The sequence below is a fragment of the Bombus pascuorum genome, unplaced genomic scaffold (assembly GCF_905332965.1).
Source record: "Bombus pascuorum unplaced genomic scaffold, iyBomPasc1.1, whole genome shotgun sequence".
Taxonomy (NCBI): Eukaryota; Metazoa; Arthropoda; class Insecta; order Hymenoptera; family Apidae; genus Bombus; species Bombus pascuorum.
Genome location: NW_026869745.1, coordinates 146,130 through 172,893, shown reverse-complemented (window position 1 = coordinate 172,893; position 26,764 = coordinate 146,130). Strand labels below are relative to the sequence as shown.

At 34.8% G+C, this 26,764-nt stretch overlaps 5 protein-coding genes and 1 long non-coding RNA gene across 6 annotated transcripts; all 6 read left to right on the top strand.

Annotated features, from left to right (window-relative positions):
- The first annotated feature begins 2,450 nt into the window (after positions 1–2,450).
- LOC132915812 (uncharacterized) lies at positions 2,451–3,102 on the top strand. The gene is made up of 2 exons (XM_060975597.1): positions 2,451–2,638; positions 2,757–3,102. Exons 1-2 carry the CDS (start codon positions 2,581–2,583, stop codon positions 3,098–3,100), a joined length of 402 nt encoding a protein of 133 aa, XP_060831580.1. The 5' UTR covers positions 2,451–2,580; the 3' UTR covers positions 3,101–3,102.
- Positions 3,103–3,964: 862 nt separating this feature from the next.
- Positions 3,965–4,616, top strand: LOC132915818 (uncharacterized). Its single transcript, XM_060975604.1, has 2 exons — positions 3,965–4,152; positions 4,271–4,616. The coding sequence occupies exons 1-2, from the start codon at positions 4,095–4,097 to the stop codon at positions 4,612–4,614; spliced, it is 402 nt and encodes a 133-aa protein (XP_060831587.1). The 5' UTR covers positions 3,965–4,094; the 3' UTR covers positions 4,615–4,616.
- An 833-nt stretch (positions 4,617–5,449) lies between these two features.
- On the top strand, positions 5,450–6,128 carry LOC132915826 (uncharacterized). The gene is made up of 2 exons (XM_060975608.1): positions 5,450–5,666; positions 5,785–6,128. The coding sequence occupies exons 1-2, from the start codon at positions 5,450–5,452 to the stop codon at positions 6,126–6,128; spliced, it is 561 nt and encodes a 186-aa protein (XP_060831591.1).
- Positions 6,129–6,992: 864 nt separating this feature from the next.
- LOC132915813 (uncharacterized) lies at positions 6,993–7,795 on the top strand. The gene is made up of 2 exons (XM_060975598.1): positions 6,993–7,180; positions 7,299–7,795. Exons 1-2 carry the CDS (start codon positions 7,123–7,125, stop codon positions 7,640–7,642), a joined length of 402 nt encoding a protein of 133 aa, XP_060831581.1. The 5' UTR covers positions 6,993–7,122; the 3' UTR covers positions 7,643–7,795.
- A 711-nt stretch (positions 7,796–8,506) lies between these two features.
- Positions 8,507–11,546, top strand: LOC132915801 (sterol regulatory element-binding protein 1-like). The gene is made up of 4 exons (XM_060975590.1): positions 8,507–8,694; positions 8,813–9,120; positions 10,790–10,945; positions 11,023–11,546. Exons 1-4 carry the CDS (start codon positions 8,637–8,639, stop codon positions 11,098–11,100), a joined length of 600 nt encoding a protein of 199 aa, XP_060831573.1. The 5' UTR covers positions 8,507–8,636; the 3' UTR covers positions 11,101–11,546.
- Positions 11,547–14,691: 3,145 nt separating this feature from the next.
- LOC132915809 (uncharacterized) lies at positions 14,692–15,945 on the top strand. The gene is made up of 2 exons (XR_009659972.1): positions 14,692–15,632; positions 15,708–15,945. It is a non-coding gene; the product is annotated as an uncharacterized LOC132915809 (long non-coding RNA).
- Positions 15,946–26,764: the final 10,819 nt, after the last annotated feature.

Here is a 26,764-nt window from a genome sequence, read left to right as displayed (position 1 = left end):
TAATTGCAAGCAACAGTCATCCCAAAACGTTTTGGTAAGATATTTAAATATTATGTTTATAATATATTAATATATTCAATTCTTTTATACAAAAATTATTATAATTACTTATATCTTTTTGCAATGCTTTTATTTTACACAGATAATAAAATTAGAAATTATGAAGTAATAAATTATATAACATATGATTCGAATACGGAAATAAAATATTTAATTTTTTTTATATCTTTTGAAATTTATGATTTTTGAAAAATCTGTTTTTATGTTATTTATCTTCTCAAAATGAATATCATTACACTTTTTTTCATAAAACAAAAGAAAATGATCAAATAATGAATTATATATGTAGTAACTTTAAGTATATTGTTTAATTCTCACAAAATTAAAAGTGTCTGGTAACAATAGTTTTTATACATATATTTATGCAATTGTTTACTTGTTACAAGTTTGCGGTTCTAGATGTATTGCATGAAATATAACTATGTAGTACACCTAGAACGCAAATCCTGTGGCAGGTCTCAGCGTCATATGTGGTAGATAAATATTTATATATATATATACAGTGCTTGTCCCATCGATACAAATAAATAGTAATCGAACGGAGCCAAGTCTGGTGAGTAAGCCGCGTGCGAAAGTATTTCCCAACTGAACGCTTCGATCGTTTCCTTGACCGGTTTTGCTGTATGCGATGGTGCATTATCATGGAGCAAAATTACTTTGTGTTGCCTTTTTTCATATTCTGGTCGTTTTTCACGCAAAGCTCGATTCAAATCGATCGTTTGTTGTCGGTAGCGCTCAGTATTAACGGTTTCGCCAGGTTTTAACAGCTCATGATAGATCACATCCTTCTGATCCCACCAAACACAGAGCATCGTTTTCCGTCCATAGCGATTTGTTCTTGTAGCCGATGTCGGTGGTAAAGCTGATACCAACTAGTAAAGCTGATCCTTTATCGTATGCTTCACGTGCATATAGAGATTATTTAATCGGACATTGTTTACGTATTTTAACCGGTACTGTTGGAGATGCTCATTTATCTTCAATATTAGAATATGGACAAACTATTATGGCTTCTGCTGGGATAGATGCTGGACTTTTATGTACTGACAAAGTTACAGTTACACGTAAGTTTAAATAAACTCTTGTTTAATGAGTTCATTGGTGGTATTGGATGGCATTAAATTTCTTTCTTCCTTTTTTTTCTTTAACTAATAAATAGAATTTGGTGAATTAATGTTTTAGATTGCGAAGATGAAATTGGATTATGGTGGGGAGCAGTTATATATGTAGCAGCATGTTGGAGATTAAAAGAAGACGATTCACAAGCATGGAGCATTGTTGAAAGCAAATTTCCTTATGAAAAATGTTATCAACTTTGCAATAATAATAATAGTATTAGTCCACTACCATATATTGTTTTAAATGCTTTGCAAGCAGCAAAAGCGACTACTAAATCAGTCTCTATGCGTTTTATTGATCAGGCAGGAATATTGCTTGAACAATGTTTGGTTTATTATAATTGCAAGCAACAGTCATCCCAAAACGTTTTGGTAAGATATTTAAATATTATGTTTATAATATATTAATATATTCAATTCTTTTATACAAAAATTATTATAATTACTTATATCTTTTTGCAATGCTTTTATTTTACACAGATAATAAAATTAGAAATTATGAAGTAATAAATTATATAACATATGATTCGAATACGGAAATAAAATATTTAATTTTTTTTATATCTTTTGAAATTTATGATTTTTGAAAAATCTGTTTTTATGTTATTTATCTTCTCAAAATGAATATCATTACACTTTTTTTCATAAAACAAAAGAAAATGATCAAATAATGAATTATATATGTAGTAACTTTAAGTATATTGTTTAATTCTCACAAAATTAAAAGTGTCTGGTAACAATAGTTTTTATACATATATTTATGCAACTGTTTACTTGTTACAAGTTTGCTGTTCTAGATGTATTGCATGAAATATAACTATGTAGTACACCTAGAACGCAAATCCTGTGGCAGGTCTCAGCGTCATATGTGGTAGATAAATATTTATATATATATACAGTGCTTGTCCCATCGATACAAATAAATAGTAATCGAACGGAGCCAAGTCTGGTGAGTAAGCCGCGTGCGAAAGTATTTCCCAACTGAACGCTTCGATCGTTTCCTTGACCGGTTTTGCTGTATGCGATGGTGCATTATCATGGAGCAAAATTACTTTGTGTTGCCTTTTTTCATATTCTGGTCGTTTTTCACGCAAAGCTCGATTCAAATCGATCGTTTGTTGTCGGTAGCGCTCAGTATTAACGGTTTCGCCAGGTTTTAACAGCTCATGATAGATCACATCCTTCTGATCCCACCAAACACAGAGCATCGTTTTCCGTCCATAGCGATTTGTTCTTGTAGCCGATGTCGGTGGTAAAGCTGATACCAACTAGTAAAGCTGATCCTTTATCGTATGCTTCACGTGCATATAGAGATTATTTAATCGGACATTGTTTACGTATTTTAACCGGTACTGTTGGAGATGCTCATTTATCTTCAATATTAGAATATGGACAAACTATTATGGCTTCTGCTGGAATAGATGCTGGATTTTTATGTACTGACAAAGTTACAGTTACACGTAAGTTTAAATAAACTCTTGTTTAATGAGTTCATTGGTGGTATTGGATGGCATTAAATTTCTTTCTTCCTTTTTTTTCTTTAACTAATAAATAGAATTTGGTGAATTAATGTTTTAGATTGCGAAGATGAAATTGGATTATGGTGGGGAGCAGTTATATATGTAGCAGCATGTTGGAGATTGAAAGAAGACGATTCACAAGCATGGAGCATTGTTGAAAGCAAATTTCCTTATGAAAAATGTTATCAACTTTGCAATAATAATAATAGTATTAGTCCACTACCATATATTGTTTTAAATGCTTTGCAAGCAGCAAAAGCGACTACTAAATCAGTCTCTATGCGTTTTATTGATCAGGCAGGAATATTGCTTGAACAATGTTTGGTTTATTATAATTGCAAGCAACAGTCATCCCAAAACGTTTTGGTAAGATATTTAAATATTATGTTTATAATATATTAATATATTCAATTCTTTTATACAAAAATTATTATAATTACTTATATCCTTTTGCAATGCTTTTATTTTACACAGATAATAAAATTAGAAATTATGAAGTAATAAATTATATAACATATGATTCGAATACGGAAATAAAATATTTAATTTTTTTTATATCTTTTGAAATTTATGATTTTTGAAAAATCTGTTTTTATGTTATTTATCTTCTCAAAATGAATATCATTACACTTTTTTTCATAAAACAAAAGAAAATGATCAAATAATGAATTATATATGTAGTAACTTTAAGTATATTGTTTAATTCTCACAAAATTAAAAGTGTCTGGTAACAATAGTTTTTATACATATATTTATGCAACTGTTTACTTGTTACAAGTTTGCTGTTCTAGATGTATTGCATGAATTATAACTATGTAGTACACCTAGAACGCAAATCCTGTGGCAGGTCTCAGCGTCATATGTGGTAGATAAATATTTATATATATATACAGTGCTTGTCCCATCGATACAAATAAATAGTAATCGAACGGAGCCAAGTCTGGTGAGTAAGCCGCGTGCGAAAGTATTTCCCAACTGAACGCTTCGATCGTTTCCTTGACCGGTTTTGCTGTATGCGATGGTGCATTATCATGGAGCAAAATTACTTTGTGTTGCCTTTTTTCATATTCTGGTCGTTTTTCACGCAAAGCTCGATTCAAATCGATCGTTTGTTGTCGGTAGCGCTCAGTATTAACGGTTTCGCCAGGTTTTAACAGCTCATGATAGATCACATCCTTCTGATCCCACCAAACACAGAGCATCGTTTTCCGTCCATAGCGATTTGTTCTTGTAGCCGATGTCGGTGGTAAAGCTGATACCAACTAGTAAAGCTGATCCTTTATCGTATGCTTCACGTGCATATAGAGATTATTTAATCGGACATTGTTTACGTATTTTAACCGGTACTGTTGGAGATGCTCATTTATCTTCAATATTAGAATATGGACAAACTATTATGGCTTCTGCTGGAATAGATGCTGGATTTTTATGTACTGACAAAGTTACAGTTACACGTAAGTTTAAATAAACTCTTGTTTAATGAGTTCATTGGTGGTATTGGATGGCATTAAATTTCTTTCTTCCTTTTTTTTCTTTAACTAATAAATAGAATTTGGTGAATTAATGTTTTAGATTGCGAAGATGAAATTGGATTATGGTGGGGAGCAGTTATATATGTAGCAGCATGTTGGAGATTAAAAGAAGACGATTCACAAGCATGGAGCATTGTTGAAAGCAAATTTCCTTATGAAAAATGTTATCAACTTTGCAATAATAATAATAGTATTAGTCCACTACCATATATTGTTTTAAATGCTTTGCAAGCAGCAAAAGCGACTACTAAATCAGTCTCTATGCGTTTTATTGATCAGGCAGGAATATTGCTTGAACAATGTTTGGTTTATTATAATTGCAAGCAACAGTCATCCCAAAACGTTTTGGTAAGATATTTAAATATTATGTTTATAATATATTAATATATTCAATTCTTTTATACAAAAATTATTATAATTACTTATATCCTTTTGCAATGCTTTTATTTTACACAGATAATAAAATTAGAAATTATGAAGTAATAAATTATATAACATATGATTCGAATACGGAAATAAAATATTTAATTTTTTTTATATCTTTTGAAATTTATGATTTTTGAAAAATCTGTTTTTATGTTATTTATCTTCTCAAAATGAATATCATTACACTTTTTTTCATAAAACAAAAGAAAATGATCAAATAATGAATTATATATGTAGTAACTTTAAGTATATTGTTTAATTCTCACAAAATTAAAAGTGTCTGGTAACAATAGTTTTTATACATATATTTATGCAACTGTTTACTTGTTACAAGTTTGCTGTTCTAGATGTATTGCATGAATTATAACTATGTAGTACACCTAGAACGCAAATCCTGTGGCAGGTCTCAGCGTCATATGTGGTAGATAAATATTTATATATATATACAGTGCTTGTCCCATCGATACAAATAAATAGTAATCGAACGGAGCCAAGTCTGGTGAGTAAGCCGCGTGCGAAAGTATTTCCCAACTGAACGCTTCGATCGTTTCCTTGACCGGTTTTGCTGTATGCGATGGTGCATTATCATGGAGCAAAATTACTTTGTGTTGCCTTTTTTCATATTCTGGTCGTTTTTCACGCAAAGCTCGATTCAAATCGATCGTTTGTTGTCGGTAGCGCTCAGTATTAACGGTTTCGCCAGGTTTTAACAGCTCATGATAGATCACATCCTTCTGATCCCACCAAACACAGAGCATCGTTTTCCGTCCATAGCGATTTGTTCTTGTAGCCGATGTCGGTGGTAAAGCTGATACCAACTAGTAAAGCTGATCCTTTATCGTATGCTTCACGTGCATATAGAGATTATTTAATCGGACATTGTTTACGTATTTTAACCGGTACTGTTGGAGATGCTCATTTATCTTCAATATTAGAATATGGACAAACTATTATGGCTTCTGCTGGAATAGATGCTGGACTTTTATGTACTGACAAAGTTACAGTTACACGTAAGTTTAAATAAACTCTTGTTTAATGAGTTCATTGGTGGTATTGGATGGCATTAAATTTCTTTCTTCCTTTTTTTTCTTTAACTAATAAATAGAATTTGGTGAATTAATGTTTTAGATTGCGAAGATGAAATTGGATTATGGTGGGGAGCAGTTATATATGTAGCAGCATGTTGGAGATTGAAAGAAGACGATTCACAAGCATGGAGCATTGTTGAAAGCAAATTTCCTTATGAAAAATGTTATCAACTTTGCAATAATAATAATAGTATTAGTCCACTACCATATATTGTTTTAAATGCTTTGCAAGCAGCAAAAGCGACTACTAAATCAGTCTCTATGCGTTTTATTGATCAGGCAGGAATATTGCTTGAACAATGTTTGGTTTATTATAATTGCAAGCAACAGTCATCCCAAAACGTTTTGGTAAGATATTTAAATATTATGTTTATAATATATTAATATATTAAATTCTTTTATACAAAAATTATTATAAATACTTATATCTTTTTGCAATGCTTTTATTTTACACAGATAATAAAATTAGAAATTATGAAGTAATAAATTATATAACATATGATTCGAATACGGAAATAAAATATTTAATTTTTTTTATATCTTTTGAAATTTATGATTTTTGAAAAATCTGTTTTTATGTTATTTATCTTCTCAAAATGAATATCATTACACTTTTTTTCATAAAACAAAAGAAAATGATCAAATAATGAATTATATATGTAGTAACTTTAAGTATATTGTTTAATTCTCACAAAATTAAAAGTGTCTGGTAACAATAGTTTTTATACATATATTTATGCAACTGTTTACTTGTTACAAGTTTGCTGTTCTAGATGTATTGCATGAAATATAACTATGTAGTACACCTAGAACGCAAATCCTGTGGCAGGTCTCAGCGTCATATGTGGTAGATAAATATTTATATATATATACAGTGCTTGTCCCATCGATACAAATAAATAGTAATCGAACGGAGCCAAGTCTGGTGAGTAAGCCGCGTGCGAAAGTATTTCCCAACTGAACGCTTCGATCGTTTCCTTGACCGGTTTTGCTGTATGCGATGGTGCATTATCATGGAGCAAAATTACTTTGTGTTGCCTTTTTTCATATTCTGGTCGTTTTTCACGCAAAGCTCGATTCAAATCGATCGTTTGTTGTCGGTAGCGCTCAGTATTAACGGTTTCGCCAGGTTTTAACAGCTCATGATAGATCACATCCTTCTGATCCCACCAAACACAGAGCATCGTTTTCCGTCCATAGCGATTTGTTCTTGTAGCCGATGTCGGTGGTAAAGCTGATACCAACTAGTAAAGCTGATCCTTTATCGTATGCTTCACGTGCATATAGAGATTATTTAATCGGACATTGTTTACGTATTTTAACCGGTACTGTTGGAGATGCTCATTTATCTTCAATATTAGAATATGGACAAACTATTATGGCTTCTGCTGGAATAGATGCTGGACTTTTATGTACTGACAAAGTTACAGTTACACGTAAGTTTAAATAAACTCTTGTTTAATGAGTTCATTGGTGGTATTGGATGGCATTAAATTTCTTTCTTCCTTTTTTTTCTTTAACTAATAAATAGAATTTGGTGAATTAATGTTTTAGATTGCGAAGATGAAATTGGATTATGGTGGGGAGCAGTTATATATGTAGCAGCATGTTGGAGATTGAAAGAAGACGATTCACAAGCATGGAGCATTGTTGAAAGCAAATTTCCTTATGAAAAATGTTATCAACTTTGCAATAATAATAATAGTATTAGTCCACTACCATATATTGTTTTAAATGCTTTGCAAGCAGCAAAAGCGACTACTAAATCAGTCTCTATGCGTTTTATTGATCAGGCAGGAATATTGCTTGAACAATGTTTGGTTTATTATAATTGCAAGCAACAGTCATCCCAAAACGTTTTGGTAAGATATTTAAATATTATGTTTATAATATATTAATATATTCAATTCTTTTATACAAAAATTATTATAATTACTTATATCTTTTTGCAATGCTTTTATTTTACACAGATAATAAAATTAGAAATTATGAAGTAATAAATTATATAACATATGATTCGAATACGGAAATAAAATATTTAATTTTTTTTATATCTTTTGAAATTTATGATTTTTGAAAAATCTGTTTTTATGTTATTTATCTTCTCAAAATGAATATCATTACACTTTTTTTCATAAAACAAAAGAAAATGATCAAATAATGAATTATATATGTAGTAACTTTAAGTATATTGTTTAATTCTCACAAAATTAAAAGTGTCTGGTAACAATAGTTTTTATACATATATTTATGCAATTGTTTACTTGTTACAAGTTTGCTGTTCTAGATGTATTGCATGAAATATAACTATGTAGTACACCTAGAACGCAAATCCTGTGGCAGGTCTCAGCGTCATATGTGGTAGATAAATATTTATATATATATACAGTGCTTGTCCCATCGATACAAATAAATAGTAATCGAACGGAGCCAAGTCTGGTGAGTAAGCCGCGTGCGAAAGTATTTCCCAACTGAACGCTTCGATCGTTTCCTTGACCGGTTTTGCTGTATGCGATGGTGCATTATCATGGAGCAAAATTACTTTGTGTTGCCTTTTTTCATATTCTGGTCGTTTTTCACGCAAAGCTCGATTCAAATCGATCGTTTGTTGTCGGTAGCGCTCAGTATTAACGGTTTCGCCAGGTTTTAACAGCTCATGATAGATCACATCCTTCTGATCCCACCAAACACAGAGCATCGTTTTCCGTCCATAGCGATTTGTTCTTGTAGCCGATGTCGGTGGTAAAGCTGATACCAACTAGTAAAGCTGATCCTTTATCGTATGCTTCACGTGCATATAGAGATTATTTAATCGGACATTGTTTACGTATTTTAACCGGTACTGTTGGAGATGCTCATTTATCTTCAATATTAGAATATGGACAAACTATTATGGCTTCTGCTGGAATAGATGCTGGATTTTTATGTACTGACAAAGTTACAGTTACACGTAAGTTTAAATAAACTCTTGTTTAATGAGTTCATTGGTGGTATTGGATGGCATTAAATTTCTTTCTTCCTTTTTTTTCTTTAACTAATAAATAGAATTTGGTGAATTAATGTTTTAGATTGCGAAGATGAAATTGGATTATGGTGGGGAGCAGTTATATATGTAGCAGCATGTTGGAGATTGAAAGAAGACGATTCACAAGCATGGAGCATTGTTGAAAGCAAATTTCCTTATGAAAAATGTTATCAACTTTGCAATAATAATAATAGTATTAGTCCACTACCATATATTGTTTTAAATGCTTTGCAAGCAGCAAAAGCGACTACTAAATCAGTCTCTATGCGTTTTATTGATCAGGCAGGAATATTGCTTGAACAATGTTTGGTTTATTATAATTGCAAGCAACAGTCATCCCAAAACGTTTTGGTAAGATATTTAAATATTATGTTTATAATATATTAATATATTCAATTCTTTTATACAAAAATTATTATAAATACTTATATCTTTTTGCAATGCTTTTATTTTACACAGATAATAAAATTAGAAATTATGAAGTAATAAATTATATAACATATGATTCGAATACGGAAATAAAATATTTAATTTTTTTTATATCTTTTGAAATTTATGATTTTTGAAAAATCTGTTTTTATGTTATTTATCTTCTCAAAATGAATATCATTACACTTTTTTTCATAAAACAAAAGAAAATGATCAAATAATGAATTATATATGTAGTAACTTTAAGTATATTGTTTAATTCTCACAAAATTAAAAGTGTCTGGTAACAATAGTTTCTATACATATATTTATGCAACTGTTTACTTGTTACAAGTTTGCTGTTCTAGATGTATTGCATGAAATATAACTATGTAGTACACCTAGAACGCAAATCCTGTGGCAGGTCTCAGCGTCATATGTGGTAGATAAATATATATATATATATATACAGGGTAGACGAAATAAAATGTTATAGACTGTTTTCTTAGATACTATTGTAGATATTTTCTTTCTTTCCTAAATTAAACTTGATAGCGGGGTAATCATTTGGAGTGCAATCAATTTTTTTAAGACTACTAAGAAAAGTTTAAAGGCAGCCTCCTTCATTTATCTTAAATGCAGCGAGGTATTCATTTTCTTCGTTTAGGTAACTCATATCAAACAGAGTAATATTTACTTAAAACATTTCTTTTTATTCTGCACAATTAAAGAGATTTAATAAATAATTCAATGCAGTTCTAGATACATTTAGAGACAAGAATATATTTTAACTCTTTTTATAAACATATTTTTTTACCTATTTGTTTGATAATAGAAAGGTAATTTCTTGAAATATTTTATGAACAATGTAAATTTTAAATTCTTTAGAGAGATGAACCGTACTATTTAATCATCTTCTCATATGATGATTAAATATTTAATATATCCTACAATAAAGGAAAATATAAACTTAAAAGTATTTACTGCGCATACACATTGGTTATTTCATTAACGCTATGAAATGCTTAAAACAGTATTTATGAAAGACACAATAGGTGTTTAGAAATCTAAAGACATCAGTTTAAACATTTATTAAAATAATTTTCACTTTGGAATACATTTATACATATATTTTTCCCCTCCTTTCTTCTCTGTTTACCTTCTGGAGTTTCTCTTGAGAGAAACACGTATTTTTTACCATAACTCTTTAACTGTGCAAAGTCAAAAAATATTCAAGTTAAATATTATTCTTGTATATATTTAATAAGATAAATATTAAATATTATAAATATTTAATAAGAGCTATTTGAATAAAGAAATGTTAATATCTCACTCCATTTGAAATAAAAGGGATTCTCTTTACCTATGTATAATAGTCTTCCTAAAAAATTTTTTACATACCAGATGATTTATCAACTCCTTTGTCCTTAATTTAAAAAGAAATGAAATGATTTCTAAGAATTTGGCTTATAATATTTTACAGGATGGTAGAAAATGGAATCAAAACTTTTTCTTAGGGATAGATAGCATTTAACAACTCCTGAATCCAACAAATCAATCAAATCTACAAAATTAATAATAATTTTCTTATTAGCTTTGATTATTTTTTTAGCTTACTCAATTGTGGATTTGTGATTGGTTACTTGAAATGCGAACTACACTTTGGCAGGAATTAGATAACGATTTAGAAAAATTAACTACAAATATATCTCTTGGAGGTTTTCAACGTGATTTAGCTTGTTTGAGACAATTATGTCAACATATTCCAGTAAGTTTATATATATTTTCTAATATTATAATTTATAAGTTAATTATTATTTTTAACAATTGTCACGTACTTTTTAGTCTACTTTAGCAAGAGTATTTGTTTATGAAGCCACAACACGTATAATGGCGGGAGCAACACCAGTCAAATATTGTTAGACCGTAGCTTACATCACAGAAATTCACGTTCTTCAATTATCTGTGGAAAAGATCGTTCACAAGATCAATATACTGGAGAAAGAGAACACGCGGTAGCTTTATGTTTAGCTTGCCGACATTTACCTCCACTATTATTAGCCTATCCTGGAGAACGTGCAGGCATGCTTGCAGAAGCTGCTAAAACTCTTGAGAGGGTAGGTGATAGAAAGAGACTTCAAGAATGTTACAAATTAACGAGGCAATTAGGACCAGCTATCTCTGCTAACTGATATATTACTGGTATAAGAATATACCTCATTCAATCTTGTCTTTTACATGGGTTTATCTTTTTCATGACTCATTATTGTACCAGGTATGTAAATATGAAACCGGAATTTTTATATAAAAAATACACGTTTATTGTATGAAAATGATTAAAAATATTTTATTCGAAGTATTGCCCATCGCTAGCTATACATTTTTCCCACCTGTCTGGCTATTGCTGGATGCCACGCCAAAAAAACTGTCTCTCTTTTGAGGCAAACCAGTCATCGAGCCATTTTCGTACATTTTCGTAAGAAGCGAAGTGCTGGTCAGAAAGTGCGTGTCCCATCGATACAAATAAATAGTAATCGAACGGAGCCAAGTCTGGTGAGTAAGCCGCGTGCGAAAGTATTTCCCAACTGAACGCTTCGATCGTTTCCTTGACCGGTTTTGCTGTATGCGATGGTGCATTATCATGGAGCAAAATTACTTTGTGTTGCCTTTTTTCATATTCTGGTCGTTTTTCACGCAAAGCTTGATTCAAATCGATCGTTTGTTGTCGGTAGCGCTCAGTATTAACGGTTTCGCCAGGTTTTAACAGCTCATAATAGATCACATCCTTCTGATCCCACCAAACACAGAGCATCGTTTTCCGTCCATAGCGATTTGTTCTTGTAGCCGATGTCGGTGGTTCGCCTGGAGCTACCCATGATCTTTTACGCTCAGAATTCTCAAAATATATCCACTTTTCATCGCCAGTCGCAATTCCGGTTTTATACTTACACACCTGATATTTATTATATTCTATATATTACATATATTTATCAGATCTAAAGAAAATTATCTAATAAAAAAATTACGTAATTTTGCAAAATACTGTTTGACAAACAGTTTTTTTAATTAGACGTCAAAAATGTGTCAATTACAGATATCTTTCTGTAGCAATATTTCTGGGTAATAGAAACAGTGTGATTTCCAGCAAGGAAAAAAGATATTATTTCCATGAAAAGTAGACGAAGGTATTCATTGAGAATTTACCCCATTTTATTCATATGACATTTGACATTTCTAAAATAGTTTTTACATCACAAAAAAAAAAAAAAAAAAAAAAAAAAAAGAAGAAGAAAAAAATCGTAAAGCTACCCAGAAAAATAACAAAATATTATCGAATGTGCCGCTTAATGATACGCTAATTCTATAATGAAAGCACAATACCTTTAAAATTTTCTTAAATTTCGTTATAAACTTTCAAAACTGCCTAATAAAATACTTCTTATGATATTTAATACGTGAAACAGTTCTCTGCCTACGTTTCGTTTTCTTAATTATATTCATAATAATATGAATTTGTATAAATATCAACAGCCTGTACATGATCATTTCCGTTTTTTTTCTATATGGTTTTCTTTGATGTTTACTCGAATTTTCTCTCTCCTCTTTCTCTTTCTATCTTTTTTAGAAGCGTTCTTTTACTCGTCGATGTCATATCAAGCCTTGACATTGTTAATTAATGTAAGACCTAGGGGACGACTTCCAATGAACTTCGAGTGGCAATGCCGCCGTCGCGACGGATTCACGTTTCTTCGTTAGGTACGAACCGTGTATAGTAATTAATGACATGTTCCGCCGACTCATCGCGTTCTTTTTATTCGTTCTTTCTGCGATCTTTTTCTACCGTCGAGTGTACATAGAAGGTATGAGCCGTTTCGTTAAGCTCTGTATGTGCATTCGTTTCCATAGATTTTCAAATGTTTTATGCTTTTTCAAATTCAAAAGTGTCGTGGAAATTAAGGGAAATCCTCCAATGCTATTTGGAAATATTGATTTTCTCATTTAATTTATGCGTTTTTCTTTCTTAATGAGAAAAGTTGGTGATATCTTCAAACCTTTATATCTCTATCTTCAAATAAGGTTTTATAATATAATATAAGGTCAATAATAAGGTTTAAGGTTAAGGACGTTGCGTTCGCTTAACTTCAAATTTTAAATCGAAATCTAATAAATATTTAACAGAATTTTTTCTCACTATATTTTGAACAATATTACACATTTCTGAAATCAATTATTTCATATAGAAGGACGTAGCAATATCAAAGTTTAAATTACTATAGTCCTACTAAGATATCTCGTTACTGTAACTTCTTCAACATCCCCGTAAAATAGCTGAAAATGAAAAAGATATATCTGCCTGTAACAACGTATATTCGTATTAACTACCTTATCCAACTGTCGTGGCATCGTTTCGCACAAGAATATAACATGGCATGCAATCATACGAGACTAAACGTATGAATTTTCTCTTTCCGTTCCAGATCGTGGACCATTATCCCGATCAATGCATGATCCGTGTAAGCGGATCTAAATATCGGCGGCGGAACAACAACGAGGTCCACCGACCTCCGGTCCTCAAAATCTTATATTCTCCGCTGCCCGAAGGAAGCGAGATTCTATTGGGTTTCGAACAAATGGCATACTTCGCTAGAGTAGTGGCCGCTCCGGTCACAATTAGGAATCATAACAGAAGGGGTAAGGTCCTTCGGCTTTACATTTTTCTCTTATCTTATTTTCAAACAACTTATAGGTAGGCCAAATATAAAATACTGTGTCCGGACGGACACGATTTTCTGATTACAGGTGTGTAATACCACGGACCGGAAAGGCTCATATGACGAAGGTGAAGAAGTTCGCCGTATTAGTACTAAATGCTTTAGATGTAGATGTTATACATACATGTTTTGCGTGTTAAAATAAAATATAATAAAATGTCGTGTAAGTGTTGTAACCGTAGGATTTGATGTTTATTACTGTAAATTACTGTATAGTTATGCAAAATAAAAGAAACTCCTACGGTATGTCGATTTTCTTTCGATTTTCCCTTTATCCTTATATTATCTATATTATATATGTATAATATACGTCATGGTTCTAAAGCAACAGAACCTTCACAGTAAAAATCAAGGACGCACACTCCGTAGCCAAAGACATCAAAGCAGGTGTTCCACAAGGAAGCGTCCTAGGACCCATACTATACACACTATACACGGCCAACATTCCAACAACTACCAATAGCAAAATACTGACATTCGCGGACGACACAGCCGTGCTAGTCAGGCACACTAACCCTGTAACAGCAGCCACAATACTACAAGAGCACATCACAAAAATAGAAAAGTGGCTACAAGACAAACAAACCAAAGCTAACCCTAACAAATGCAACCACATCACATTCACATTGAGAAAACAGATAACACCAAACATCTTCCTGAACGGCACGCAAATAACACAAACAAGGCAAGTCAAATACCTTGGACTTCACATAGATACACACTTCACATGGGGAGCACGAGGCGGGTATGGGTTCTCAGTGCGTAGCATCATGCCCTGAGAAACCCCGATGTATCTGATGTTCACCTATAGTCGGGTGGCGGCTGGTCGGCGCTGTGGCGCCCGTCAGATCGCTGATCCGGTGCGGAGAACTTCGGAGAAGTTGGTGGGCCCATATCTGTCAAGACCACTCACCTCACCTTCACGTGGGGCTCCCCGTCACCCTGCATCGGTCCCGACCGGGGTAGGGTGCGAAAGAGTGAGTGGCACCAAGACGAGAGTATGGCTCGTTAACCATACGCCATAAAACAAATAGATGATGAAGATGATGATGAAGATAATGATGATATGTCGGAAAATATAAATAATGAAGTTTACGGTGCAGGGGCGGGATACCCCAGTACCGGCGCAGACGTGGGTGGACAAGCGGGCCCCGCTGTGTCGTTAGCTTGTGACCGTGGCCGGATGGGGGTGGACCACCAGGCCCCCATTCATGTTATCACGACTGGTGAGGAGGAAGAAGGAGACATTGAAATGGAAGAGGCTCCGATAGAGCAAGCTACATCAAAATTGATAAATGACAAATTGATAAATGACTACGAACTATTGTCTTTTTACAAAATACAGACTCTGTAAGCTATAACTGGATCGTGTTACTCCTTAACATCAGTGAGGTATTGGCAGACTTCATCCTGGTACTGCTTAACTGCCACTTATATTCAACTTTGTATCCGAGGGTGCACAATTGTTTCCAAATAGACACAATCGACGACGTAGGAAACAACGATAAAATCGAGATGTGTGACATGGTCCAGCAATGAGTCGCCCGACACAGCGAGATGCCGGGTATTCAACCGCCTTGCTTGGTGCAGCCGCTTATGCAGGTGAGGCCGAATCCTCTCCCACGACCCTTCTCGGCTACTTACGGCTCGACCTCCGGCGAACAGTAGATCCCCTAGGAATAGGTGAGTGACATGCGAGCTAGAAAGTTCAGACAGCAAGCGTCGAGAGAAACTGCGATCTCCGTGTCTACATTTCAGAGATGCACGAGCTCGAGGTGCAGGTGTTTCTGTGTCAGCAAAATAAAGCAAGTCGGATTCTCTCCCATCTCGCTTTTCCGCTTCCCCTTTCAATTGTCGAAGATGCTCCAGGCATAATTCGTGGTTGCGGTCTGAATGCCTACGAGATTCTTGTGATGAATAATTGCAATAAGTGCCTTGTGTATATAAGGGTTATAAGGTGGTTTATTTTGTGATTAAATATGACAACTCTACTGTATTAATTTATTGATGTGTTGAATATAGATTCCATGAAGCTTAATAGTATAATTCTATTTTAATATAAAGATCTATTGTGTCGAATATAGATTCCATAAAGCTTAATAGTATAATTCTATTTTAATATAAAGATAAAGAATAATAAATTCTATGCCTTTTTCGATACTACAGACATGATTGACCTACTCGTCAATCGCACAGTCCAAACCAGTGTGCCTAGAAACCAGTGTGCCTAAAATTTGCACAGTATACTTCTTTTATGATGTAGACATGAAATAAAGAATAATTTATGGAAACTACAGATCCCAAAGGGGCAAAAAGAGGTCTAATTTTTTACAGGGTAGCCGTATCTCTATGTCCACTAAGTTTAGAAACCTAAAATTCGACGTACAAACTTTCCACTAGAAATAAACGAACACGTGTTTGGGCGTTTTTCGAAATTGAACCCCTAGAAACTGTTTAAAAAGAGTTTAAAAAAATAAATATAAATTCAAATACTGTTATATTATAGCAATGTATAATACTGTTATAATATAGAAATCTCCAAAACCTAGCATGAACTCAAATTTTTATTACAGTATAGTAGAAGCAAACGCGGATTGCTCAACGTCATAGGCTCAGTATCTAAAACTCTACTCGGAACTCTCCTCGAAAACGATCTAGAACTCATGAATGAAAATATTGGTACATTATATGACTCCAACAATAAAATAAAACCGACCCTTAGTAACCAAACAGCATTTATCAAAGATGTATTAGAAGATACTAAGACGAATCAACTCGAAAACTTTACCAACGTCATACGCAAGATTGAAAAACATAACGAAAAAAACGAAATATTAATCTCTTTACTAATCCAGACTGAATCTACCATATCGGAGTTTCATATTAACATCGACGAAATTTTTAACACCATCACATCAGGAAAACGAGGAAAACAAAAAATATTATATATATAATATTTTTAATAAAATAATTTAAATATAATTTAAATAAAATTTATATATGTCGGGTTCACATTATGATTAGAGTTAGGGGAGTGTAATGAATATTCTCTGGAATTAGCTATCGTTATTATGCAATCGAGGTAATGTTGATTAGCACAAGTGTGAGTATTGCAGAATCGACAAGTAACCACGGAGTTTAGACACTAATGACAATAGTCTTAGATTCGATAACGAATTCGCGGTCAACGGGATAACAAATATACTCTCTTCCAAAGTCTAAGTCGAACTCGTAGTTAAAAACGTGAAGTACCCACTGATCGTAAAGACGTTGTTTTACTCGCTGATGAGATCGCACGAGAATGTTCCTCTCCGTTACGCCGATGCTGCAGAGGAAAACTATGATGGGGTGTGTCTCAGGGCACGAGATCATCGGATTCGTGGAGGACAACCCTCTTTCGGAAAAGTGAGGGAAATGGACGTCGCTGTTAATTGGTTAGTTTCTATGATTCTATTAGTTTCTATGTGATTAGAGAAAGATGCTAGCCACCCTTGAGAGAAAGTTGCTAGCGGGGAGCGTCGTTCTTGAGAAAAGCAGATTTCCCGTATCTTTCCGTAGTAGGTTACAGATTTACGGACTTTTAGGATAAAGACTGATCGTCAATTTGAAGGACCTTAGTTAACTAAATCCTAAGATTTATAGCGGGACCTCAGGCTAGCTGAACATATACTGTGAATGATACATCGACATCTGGCAATCATCTTGCCCGAAGAATAGGGTTTGTGTGTGGCGAGCCACGGGGTAGAGACCGTTGGAATGTCTACCGTTAGATGTCGGTACAACTATTTCTTTTTAAGGAGAGTTATGCGATTCTAGACCTCTCTTAGGTAAAACGTTCATCCCGTGACCACGGCTACGTTCGGCGACTAGTTGTCACCTCGAACCGAAGCTCATTATCGCAAATCTCGGACAATTATAATCGGGTTAACTTATAAAGATTAAAGTATCGGGGATTTTCCAAAGAATTCCAAAGGGAAGGCCCGGTGTCCTTTCATCTCCGACATATATAATAGACGGGAGAAAATAAGTTTAATGTCACGCAATAAGAAAACACGCCCCAAATTATATCGTGTTTGGTCTTGTTTTAATCAGAAAAAGCTTCGAATTATGCTTACAAAGATTTTATTCAAAAAAATCGAAAATGAGAAAGTTTCGTTGTTGCGTTAACATTGTCTGATCGATATGTATCTTTATCAAGCCGACTCTCACACCTTTTTCTGTTTCGCTTCGATCACACGCTCAGGAAAATCATCCGTTTCAGAAACAGTAATAGGATAGGCTAGATATCCTGCATACTATAGCCATCGAAACAATAACCAAATAGTAACGGAATAGGCATCTCTGAGATACACCAGACGATAATTTCTCCGTAGGAACTAACACCACAGTACAAAAATCCTCCAAAATAAACGCTCTGATCAGCATGTTAAAATATTTTAACTCAGTTACTTGTAATACTTTGAATCATTCTGTAACACTTTGAATAGTCACTCGGTTGGATTTACATAAGAAACTCTCAGTCGACTGCGAACCTCCGAGCCAAACGGACCTCTCAGCCCTAAAAAAAAAAAAAAAAAAGGGACAGCTGGCCCAGACCCGAACAGTGCGCGCGCCAACTAGACAATCTTTCGCGTAGAGAAAGTCTAAGTGAAAAAAAAGAAAAAAGTGACAGAAAGTGGAAAATTGATTAGTGACACCATCGCTATAAATAGGAAAAAAAAATAACAACAAAATTAAAACAAAATAAATAAAAAAATAGACGACATCGATAATGAAGCAGAAAGCAAAAAAACGGAACCCTCCGTAAGCCCAACAAAAAAAACCGGTAAAAGAAAAGCAATCTCGCCAAAAACGGACAAAGAAAACAACATTAGCATAAGACTTTCCGCGCAAAAAACGCGGAAACTCAACCCACAACCAAAGCTAGTGGGAAGGTCCAAAAGACTACCAGACAACCCGGAAAACACAGAAGAAGATCTCGTTCTAATCCAAGAAGAAAACAATACACAAGATACCACCGTCAAAGAAAGCAAAAACATGAAAACTACAAGAAGCCCTCCCTCACCAGTGATACCAACAAAAAACAGATTTGAAGTGTTACAAACACAGGAAACCACCATACCACAACAACAGAATCACACTCAAGCAACGTCAACAAAAGAATCAACAATACAAAATGCGATCGTGGAAGCCATAAGAAGGAAGAACAATGAAATGCGAATCAAAGCAAACAGGAGGACTACGTCCACAGTGGGAACACCACACACCCAAGAAAAATCAAACGACACACGAACAAACAGCCCCCTCGCCCCACCTAGGAGGCCGCCGACACCACAAAATCAACATACTCATCTGATCAAACCAAAAGAGCAACCCCCACCGACAAAGGCACCGAGGGAACAAGCACAACAGGAACAGCCCACCAACCACCCTACAGAGGAACAACAGGACGCCCCCTCACCCACAAAAGGTAACAGGCCCCCGCCAATCAACATAACGCATCAAGATCCAAAAGACACCATTGCTCTCTTACAAGACGCTCTCAAAATCAGAAACTTTCACATCAACAGAATACACGCGAGCAAACACGCTCTATACCTACATAATCTAAACGACTACATTAAAGCAAAAGCATTACTGATAACAACCAACACAACATTCTACACATACACACCAAAAGCACAAAAACAACACACGTACCTATTAAAAGGACTAGACATTAACCTCACAGAGACAGAAATACTAGAAGACTTACAAGCATTAAAAATAGACGACATACAGTTTACGAAAGTATCGCGCTTCTCGACAAGAAAGTCAAGGGAAAGTAACAGACTGCTCCCAATATACATAGTACAGGTATCCCCCAATAGCAACGTCGTGAAATTACAAAAAATAAATAGACTAAGCTAGTACAAAATAACGTGGGAAAAAATAAGAAAAAATGACATTACCCAATGCCACAAATGCCAACGATTAGGCCACACAGCACAAAACTGCAACCTAATCTACCGCTGTGTAAAATGCACCGAGCCCCATGGCCCAGGCGAGTGCAAAATAAAAAAAGACGATTCAATCACAAAGGATAAAATATTCTGCGTCAACTGCAAAAGCTACGGACACCCCGCGTCATACAAAGGGTGCCCCAAAATCATAGAGCTGCGCCAAAAACTTTCAGAAAAAATTAAAAAAGACAAAGAAACAAAAATCAAACGACTAGACCAGATAAGCCGAAAATACACCCCAGAACTAAAGTTCTCGGACGCAGTGAAACAACAAGCAAGACCAAAGCAGGAAATCGAAAACCCCCCACACACAATAAACCCAAAACTAGATTCGCGGGCAAACCAAATCCCAATTACAACCGAGTTCATCCCTCAACAAATAATATTAAACGCTTTCGAAGATTTTAAAAAAAGTATCATCCAAGCACTAAATCAACAACAAATACAACTTAACGAATTAAAAAATGCAATATCATCGCACGAAGACAGGTTCAACACCATCTTCAACTCCTTAGATATCGCAGTCGACAATTAGCCAAAACACACCAAACCAACAAACACAGCATAAAACATCCAAATTAGATTTAAAACACCTGAAAATAATTGCAATAAATGCAAACTCTCTAATCTCAAACCAAAAAAGATACAGTATGCTAACCCTAATAAACAAAGAAACCCCCGACATCGTACTCATCTCAGAAACAAAACTGAACAAAAGACACAAAGTATCCTTCAAAAACTACTCCATAATAAGACACGATATACCAAACGCTATCTAAGGAGGAGGAACGGCAATCCTCATAAAAAACCCCCTGAAATTCAAAGAAATCCAAAACGACAAAATAACAAGTTTTAAAACCCTGGAGACGACAACCATAAAAATAAAAATAAACAAAAAGGAAAACTTACTCATCACCGCAGCCTACGCAACCTACGGAAACGAAAAAGAATTTAACGACGAATTCAATAACCTCTTCGAACTTTTACAGCTCGACAAACAAGAAAACTTCCACATAATAGCCGGCGACCTTAACGCAAAACACACAAGCTGGAAAAACCTACTAAACAATACGAGAGGAAACTTCATCAGAAACTGGCTAGACAATAAAAGCATACACTACAAAACAAACCTTTACAGCTCCGAGCTACCCTCCTACCCAAAAGGAGGCTCATACCTCGACATATGCCTAACAGATGCACGACTAAAAATCCAAAACTTACGACCAAATAACACGCTCAAAACCCTAAACTACGACAGCGACCATAAAGCCATACTCTTACAGATAAACAAAAACACATCCGACTACCTAACACTTGAAACACAAACCGAAACCCCCAAGTACAACTACAAAAAGACAAACTGGAAAAAATTCCAAAAACTACTCGAACAGAAATGCGACCTAAATATCTACAACAACGTCAACCTAACAAACAGACAAATCGACACATACATAGACGAAATCGAAAAACACATACAAAGCGCACTCCAAAAATCCGTCCCAACCTTCAAACAAAAAAACTCTTGCGAACCATATATCAACAACAAAATAAAAGAACTACAACGAGACAAAAGCTACATACTCTCCAAAATAAACAATATAAAACACAACTACTCTTACGACAAAAGAGAGGAATTAGAATACCTAAAATACCTACTACACAAAATAAAATTACAACAGAAACAAGAATTCGCAAACTCTATAAACCTCTACTGGACAAACAAAATAAAAAATATCTCCAAAAACGACTCAGCCAACATGTTCCCACAAATAAATCAAATCTTCAGACCGAAAGAACAAAACCCCAGCACCCCGCTCAAATTGCCTCCAGAGAAAGCTCCCCTCATCCAAGAAGCAGGTATAGAGATACACAACACCAGCAAAGACACCGAGAATAACTTCATAATAACTAAAACAACAGAAAAACTAGACATCATAGGCACCCACTTCTCCAAAACACACACCCAAAACGAACACATGGGCCGAGAAGAATTAAACAGAATCATCATCGCAGAAACGAACAAACTCAAAAACGAAATAGAACAAGACATAACGTTAAACAAAACAGTCTGCACGTTCTCAAACGAAAACACCTCAGACAATCCCAAACAACCAGAAACAGAAATAAATTACTTTACAAATTATAACCAACTAAACAAAATCTTCGCCAAGCTAAATAATAAAAAATCCTCCGGCTTCGACGGCATCCCGAACATCTCACTTAAGCACCTACCAAACAAAATAAAATGGTACTACACAGTAATATTCAACAATGCGCTAAACAACGCATACTTCCCGAAAAAGTGGAAAAAAGCCAAAATAATAGCAATCACAAAAAAAAATAAAGACGGCTCATCACTCACAAACCTACGACCAATAAGTCTCCTCCCCAACATAAGCAAAGTATTTGAAGTAGTCATCAATAACCCCCTAACTACATTCTGCAAAAAAAAAAACATTATACCAGAAAACCAATTTGGCTTCCGACACAAACACTCCACACTACACGCGACAAACAAACTCACGTCAGACATCTGCTGGGCACTAAACGCAAAACAACGAGTAGCCGCCTGCTTAATAGATCTCGAAAAAGCCTTCGACACAGTCTGGATCACAGGCCTCATTTATAAATTAATAAAAAAAAACTTCCCGAGATACTTAATCAAAATAATATGGGACATGATTACAAACAGAACATTCCTAATGACCGAGGGTTCCCATACATCGAACAAAGAAGTCACCATAAAAAACGGACTCCAACAAGGAACTGTAAACTCCCCGCTACTCTTCAACATATACAACAGTGACATATTAAACCTGTTCGACATGAACAAATCTACCCACAAACGCTCCATAGCCTTCGCAGACGACCTAATCATCTACGTAACAGGCCGCAAAACTAAAACAATAAACACAGACCTCCAAGAACTATTCGACAAAATCAACGATTACTACCACACATGGAAACTAAGAATCAACGCAAACAAATGCGAAAGCATACTGTTCAAACCCAAAACCAGCGAAATCGGCCCAGCAGAAAGAAAACACTGCAAAAATTTCCAATTAAAAGAAAAGTCATCCGAAGAGTCAATCATACCACAGCAATGAATTACAGTAGAGTGTTGTACAGCAGTTAATTACTTAGAAAAGAGAGACACAATAAATCACGAAACCGATAGATCGCCGGTGATCTCGCGTTGCAGTTCGAACGTTACACGAATAAGGTGAAGAAATTGAACTTTATATATGATAATAGAGATAATAAATAGGATAATACTTTTTTATATGATATGAAACGTTACGATATCGGTTACACCACTGTTGTTTACAAAGCACGAGTTTTGACCGATTGGTAGATTTTGTAGATAAAAAAGAATAATAATAACAACTAAGAACCGATTTAAACAGGTCGTATTGTAGGATGTCAGCATACTTTCCGCGGTGAACGTATGTATATATTGTTCATATATATTGTTTTAATATAGTTATTAACTATCTTATTGTTATGTATATTTATATCATAGTATAAGAATGTAGCCAAACAATCCGCCTGTTGTAATCCCCTTCCTTTAATGTATGTAGTTAGCTTTTTGTAGACATGAACGCACGAAAGATATATGGATGTTAACATTATTTCGTTTAACGGAATCATCGAACAACACGAACTATTCATTTTCATTTTGTTTTGCGAGATACGAAGGCGCAGTTTCGTTTTTAACGTGAACTGAAATGAAACAGAAAAGAAATGAAAATTCAATTCATTACTTATAAAATATCTTAATTATTTTTCGACATAATTGCCATTTGCATCAATTTATATTTGGCAACGCGTGATAAGTTTCTTTATTCCATCAGCAAAGAATTCTGCTGGATACTTCTGGTAAACTTTTGATAAACAACTTCATTGCTCTCTTAGCTTCATTTTCATACTTGAAATGAGTTCCATCTCCACCCACCTCGTCATTTTTCGTTTATAATTTGTATAAAATGAAACTAAATCGTCACCGCGATGTGTGTATTATCGTCTGCTTATACTCTAACTCACACTTGCCGAGTTTTTTTTTTTTTTTTTTTTTTTTTATTTTATTTTGGTTATTTTACAATTTGTCCTTGCGGACATTTGGTAAAGTGTTATATCTTGTTGGTGAAGAAAAAAAATATAAATAAAAAATAATATAGCATGTGGGCGGCTACCCCCAGCGGGGTGCCAGCTTCGTTTTTTTTTTTTTTTCTAAGTTATATCTTTTATGAGGTCTATTGGGTGTTTCCTTTTTAGTCTTCTTACGATGTTTGTTGTGTTGCACGTTTCAGCTGCCAGATGGTTCGGGTGTGTTTCTATTCTTGTTCTGTATCTTGTTGCGAATCTGGTAATCTCCTCCTTGACCGTTGGTATTCCGAGGTCTTTCCTTATGTCCTCGTTTCTAACGTACCACGGGGCGTTTACCATTGTTCTAAGGATTTTGGCTTGGATTGTTTCTATTTTGTTTATATGGCTCATTGCTGCTGTTCCCCATAGTGGAATTCCGTATGTCCAGATTGGCTTTATGATTATTTTGTATATTTTCAGTTTGTTTTCTGTGCTTAGTTTGGATTTTCGGCTTGTTAGCCAGTACATTTGTATCCTTGCTATCTGTATCTTGTCTATTATTGATTTGATGTGCTGTTTCCATGTGAAGTGTGTATCTATGTGAAATCCAAGGTATTTGACTTGCCTTGTTTGTGTTATTTGCGTGCCGTTCAGGAAGATGTTTGGTGTTATCTGTTTTCTCAATGTGAATGTAATGTGGTTGCATTTATCAGGGTTAGCTTTGATTTGTTTGTCCTGTAGCCACTTTTCTATTTTTGTGATGTGCTCTTGTAGTATTGTGGCTGCTGTTACAGGGTTAGTGTGCCTGACTAGCACGGCTGTGTCGTCCGCGAATGTCAGTATTTTGCTATTGGTAGTTGTTGGAATGTTGGCCGTGTATAATGTGTATAGTATGGGTCCTAGGACGCTTCCTTGTGGAACACCTGCTTTGATGTCTTTTGCTTCGGAGTGTGCGTCCTTGATTTTTACTGTGAAGGTTCTGTTGCTTATGTATGATTTTATTATTTGGTATATTTTTTCCGGGAATTGTTTCTTGATTGTTTGTATTAGGCTTTCGTGGTTTATTTTGTCGAAAGCTTTCTCTATGTCCATGAATAGGGCTGTACAATATTGTTTGTTTTCTATTGTGTGTATTATTTCGTTGACAAGCCTGTGCATTTGTTCTATGGTGGAGTGTTTATTTCTGAATCCAAATTGATGGTCTGGTATTAGTTTTTCCTTCTCTATTATTGGTTTTAGTCGGGCGTATATTACTTTTTCTAGTATTTTGGAGAGCACGGGGAGTAGTGATATTGGTCTGTAGGATGTTGCTTCATGTGGGTCTTTGCCTGGTTTGGGTAACATTATGATTTGTGCCTGTTTCCATAATGCAGGATAATATTGTATTCTTAGTATTGCATTGAATATTATTGTAATTAACCGTATCGCTTTTGGAGGGAGGTTTTTCAATATTTTGCCATTGATTAGATCGATTCCTGGTGCTTTGTTGTTTTTTGTTTTTTCTATTATGTTTCTTATTTCTTGTGTTGTTGTTTTGGGTATGGTGTATTGCTTGTCGATTGCAGTGCTAGTGGCTATCGCGTCGTCGTCCGTATGGCTATTGTGGTTGCTGTTATTGATGTTGTGTGGTGTAAATGTGTTGCATAGGTGGATGGAAAATTCTTCGGCTTGCTCTTCGTTGCTTCTTGCCCATGTGTTGTCTGCTTTTCTGATTGCTGGGGCTGGTTTTATCGCCTTCTTTATTTTTTTTGTGGCTTTCCATAGTGAGTAGTTGTAGTTCTCGTGTGCAGATAGTGACTCTATGAACTTTGTGAATTCGTTGTTGTTGTGCTCTTTTATTTTGTTTTTTATTTCCTTTGCAAGTTTGTTTAGGTGTTTTTTGTTTTCTTTTGTTCTATGTTTTTGCCATTTTGCTTTCGCTTTTCTTTTATCTCTAATTTTTTCGAGGATGTCAGATGGGATTTGTTTTGTTTGTCTAGTGGTAGTTTCTGGTTTTGTGGTTGCCCGTGCTGCCTCTTGTATAGTTTCTGTAAGTGTTGTTACAGCTTGTTCGATGTGTTGGGGCGTTTTCAGTGGGATATTGCAGTTGATTTTGCTCTCGATTATTTCTTTGAAGGTTTGCCAATTAGTGGATTTGTTGCATAGCGTCTCTGAGTTGTTGTAGAGTATTGGCTTGTTTCTGTATGTTATTATTATGGGTGTATGGTCGGAGCTAAGCTCGAGGCTGGATGCTATATTTATTTTATTTCCGTTTAATCCCTTTGTGACTGCAAAGTCGAGTAGGTCAGGGATTTTGCTCAGGTCTGTCGGCCAGTATGTCGGTCTTCCTGTGGATAATATATTGAGATTGTTTTTCCTGATGTGTTTTTCCAGGGTTCTGCCTCGAGGTGTAGTGATTCTTGATCCCCATGTTGTGTGCTTTGAGTTGTAGTCTCCTGCTGCGATAAACTTGTCGCCTAGTTGTTGGAAGTATTCTTCCCACATTTGTGCTGTAATTTTGTGTCGCGGTGGTGCATATACTGCTGACAGCTGTAGACGGTTGCTGCTAGTTTGTACGGTAACGGTAGTTGCTTGTATGTGTTCTTTACTAACTTGGCTGTGTAGGTGGTGTTTAATGTCGTTTCTTATTATCACTGCGGTTCCTCCGTGTGCTTTTCCTGAGGGGTGCTTGGTATCGTATATGGTATAGTGCGGTATTTTTGTGTAGCTTTTTGTTGTGAAATGCGT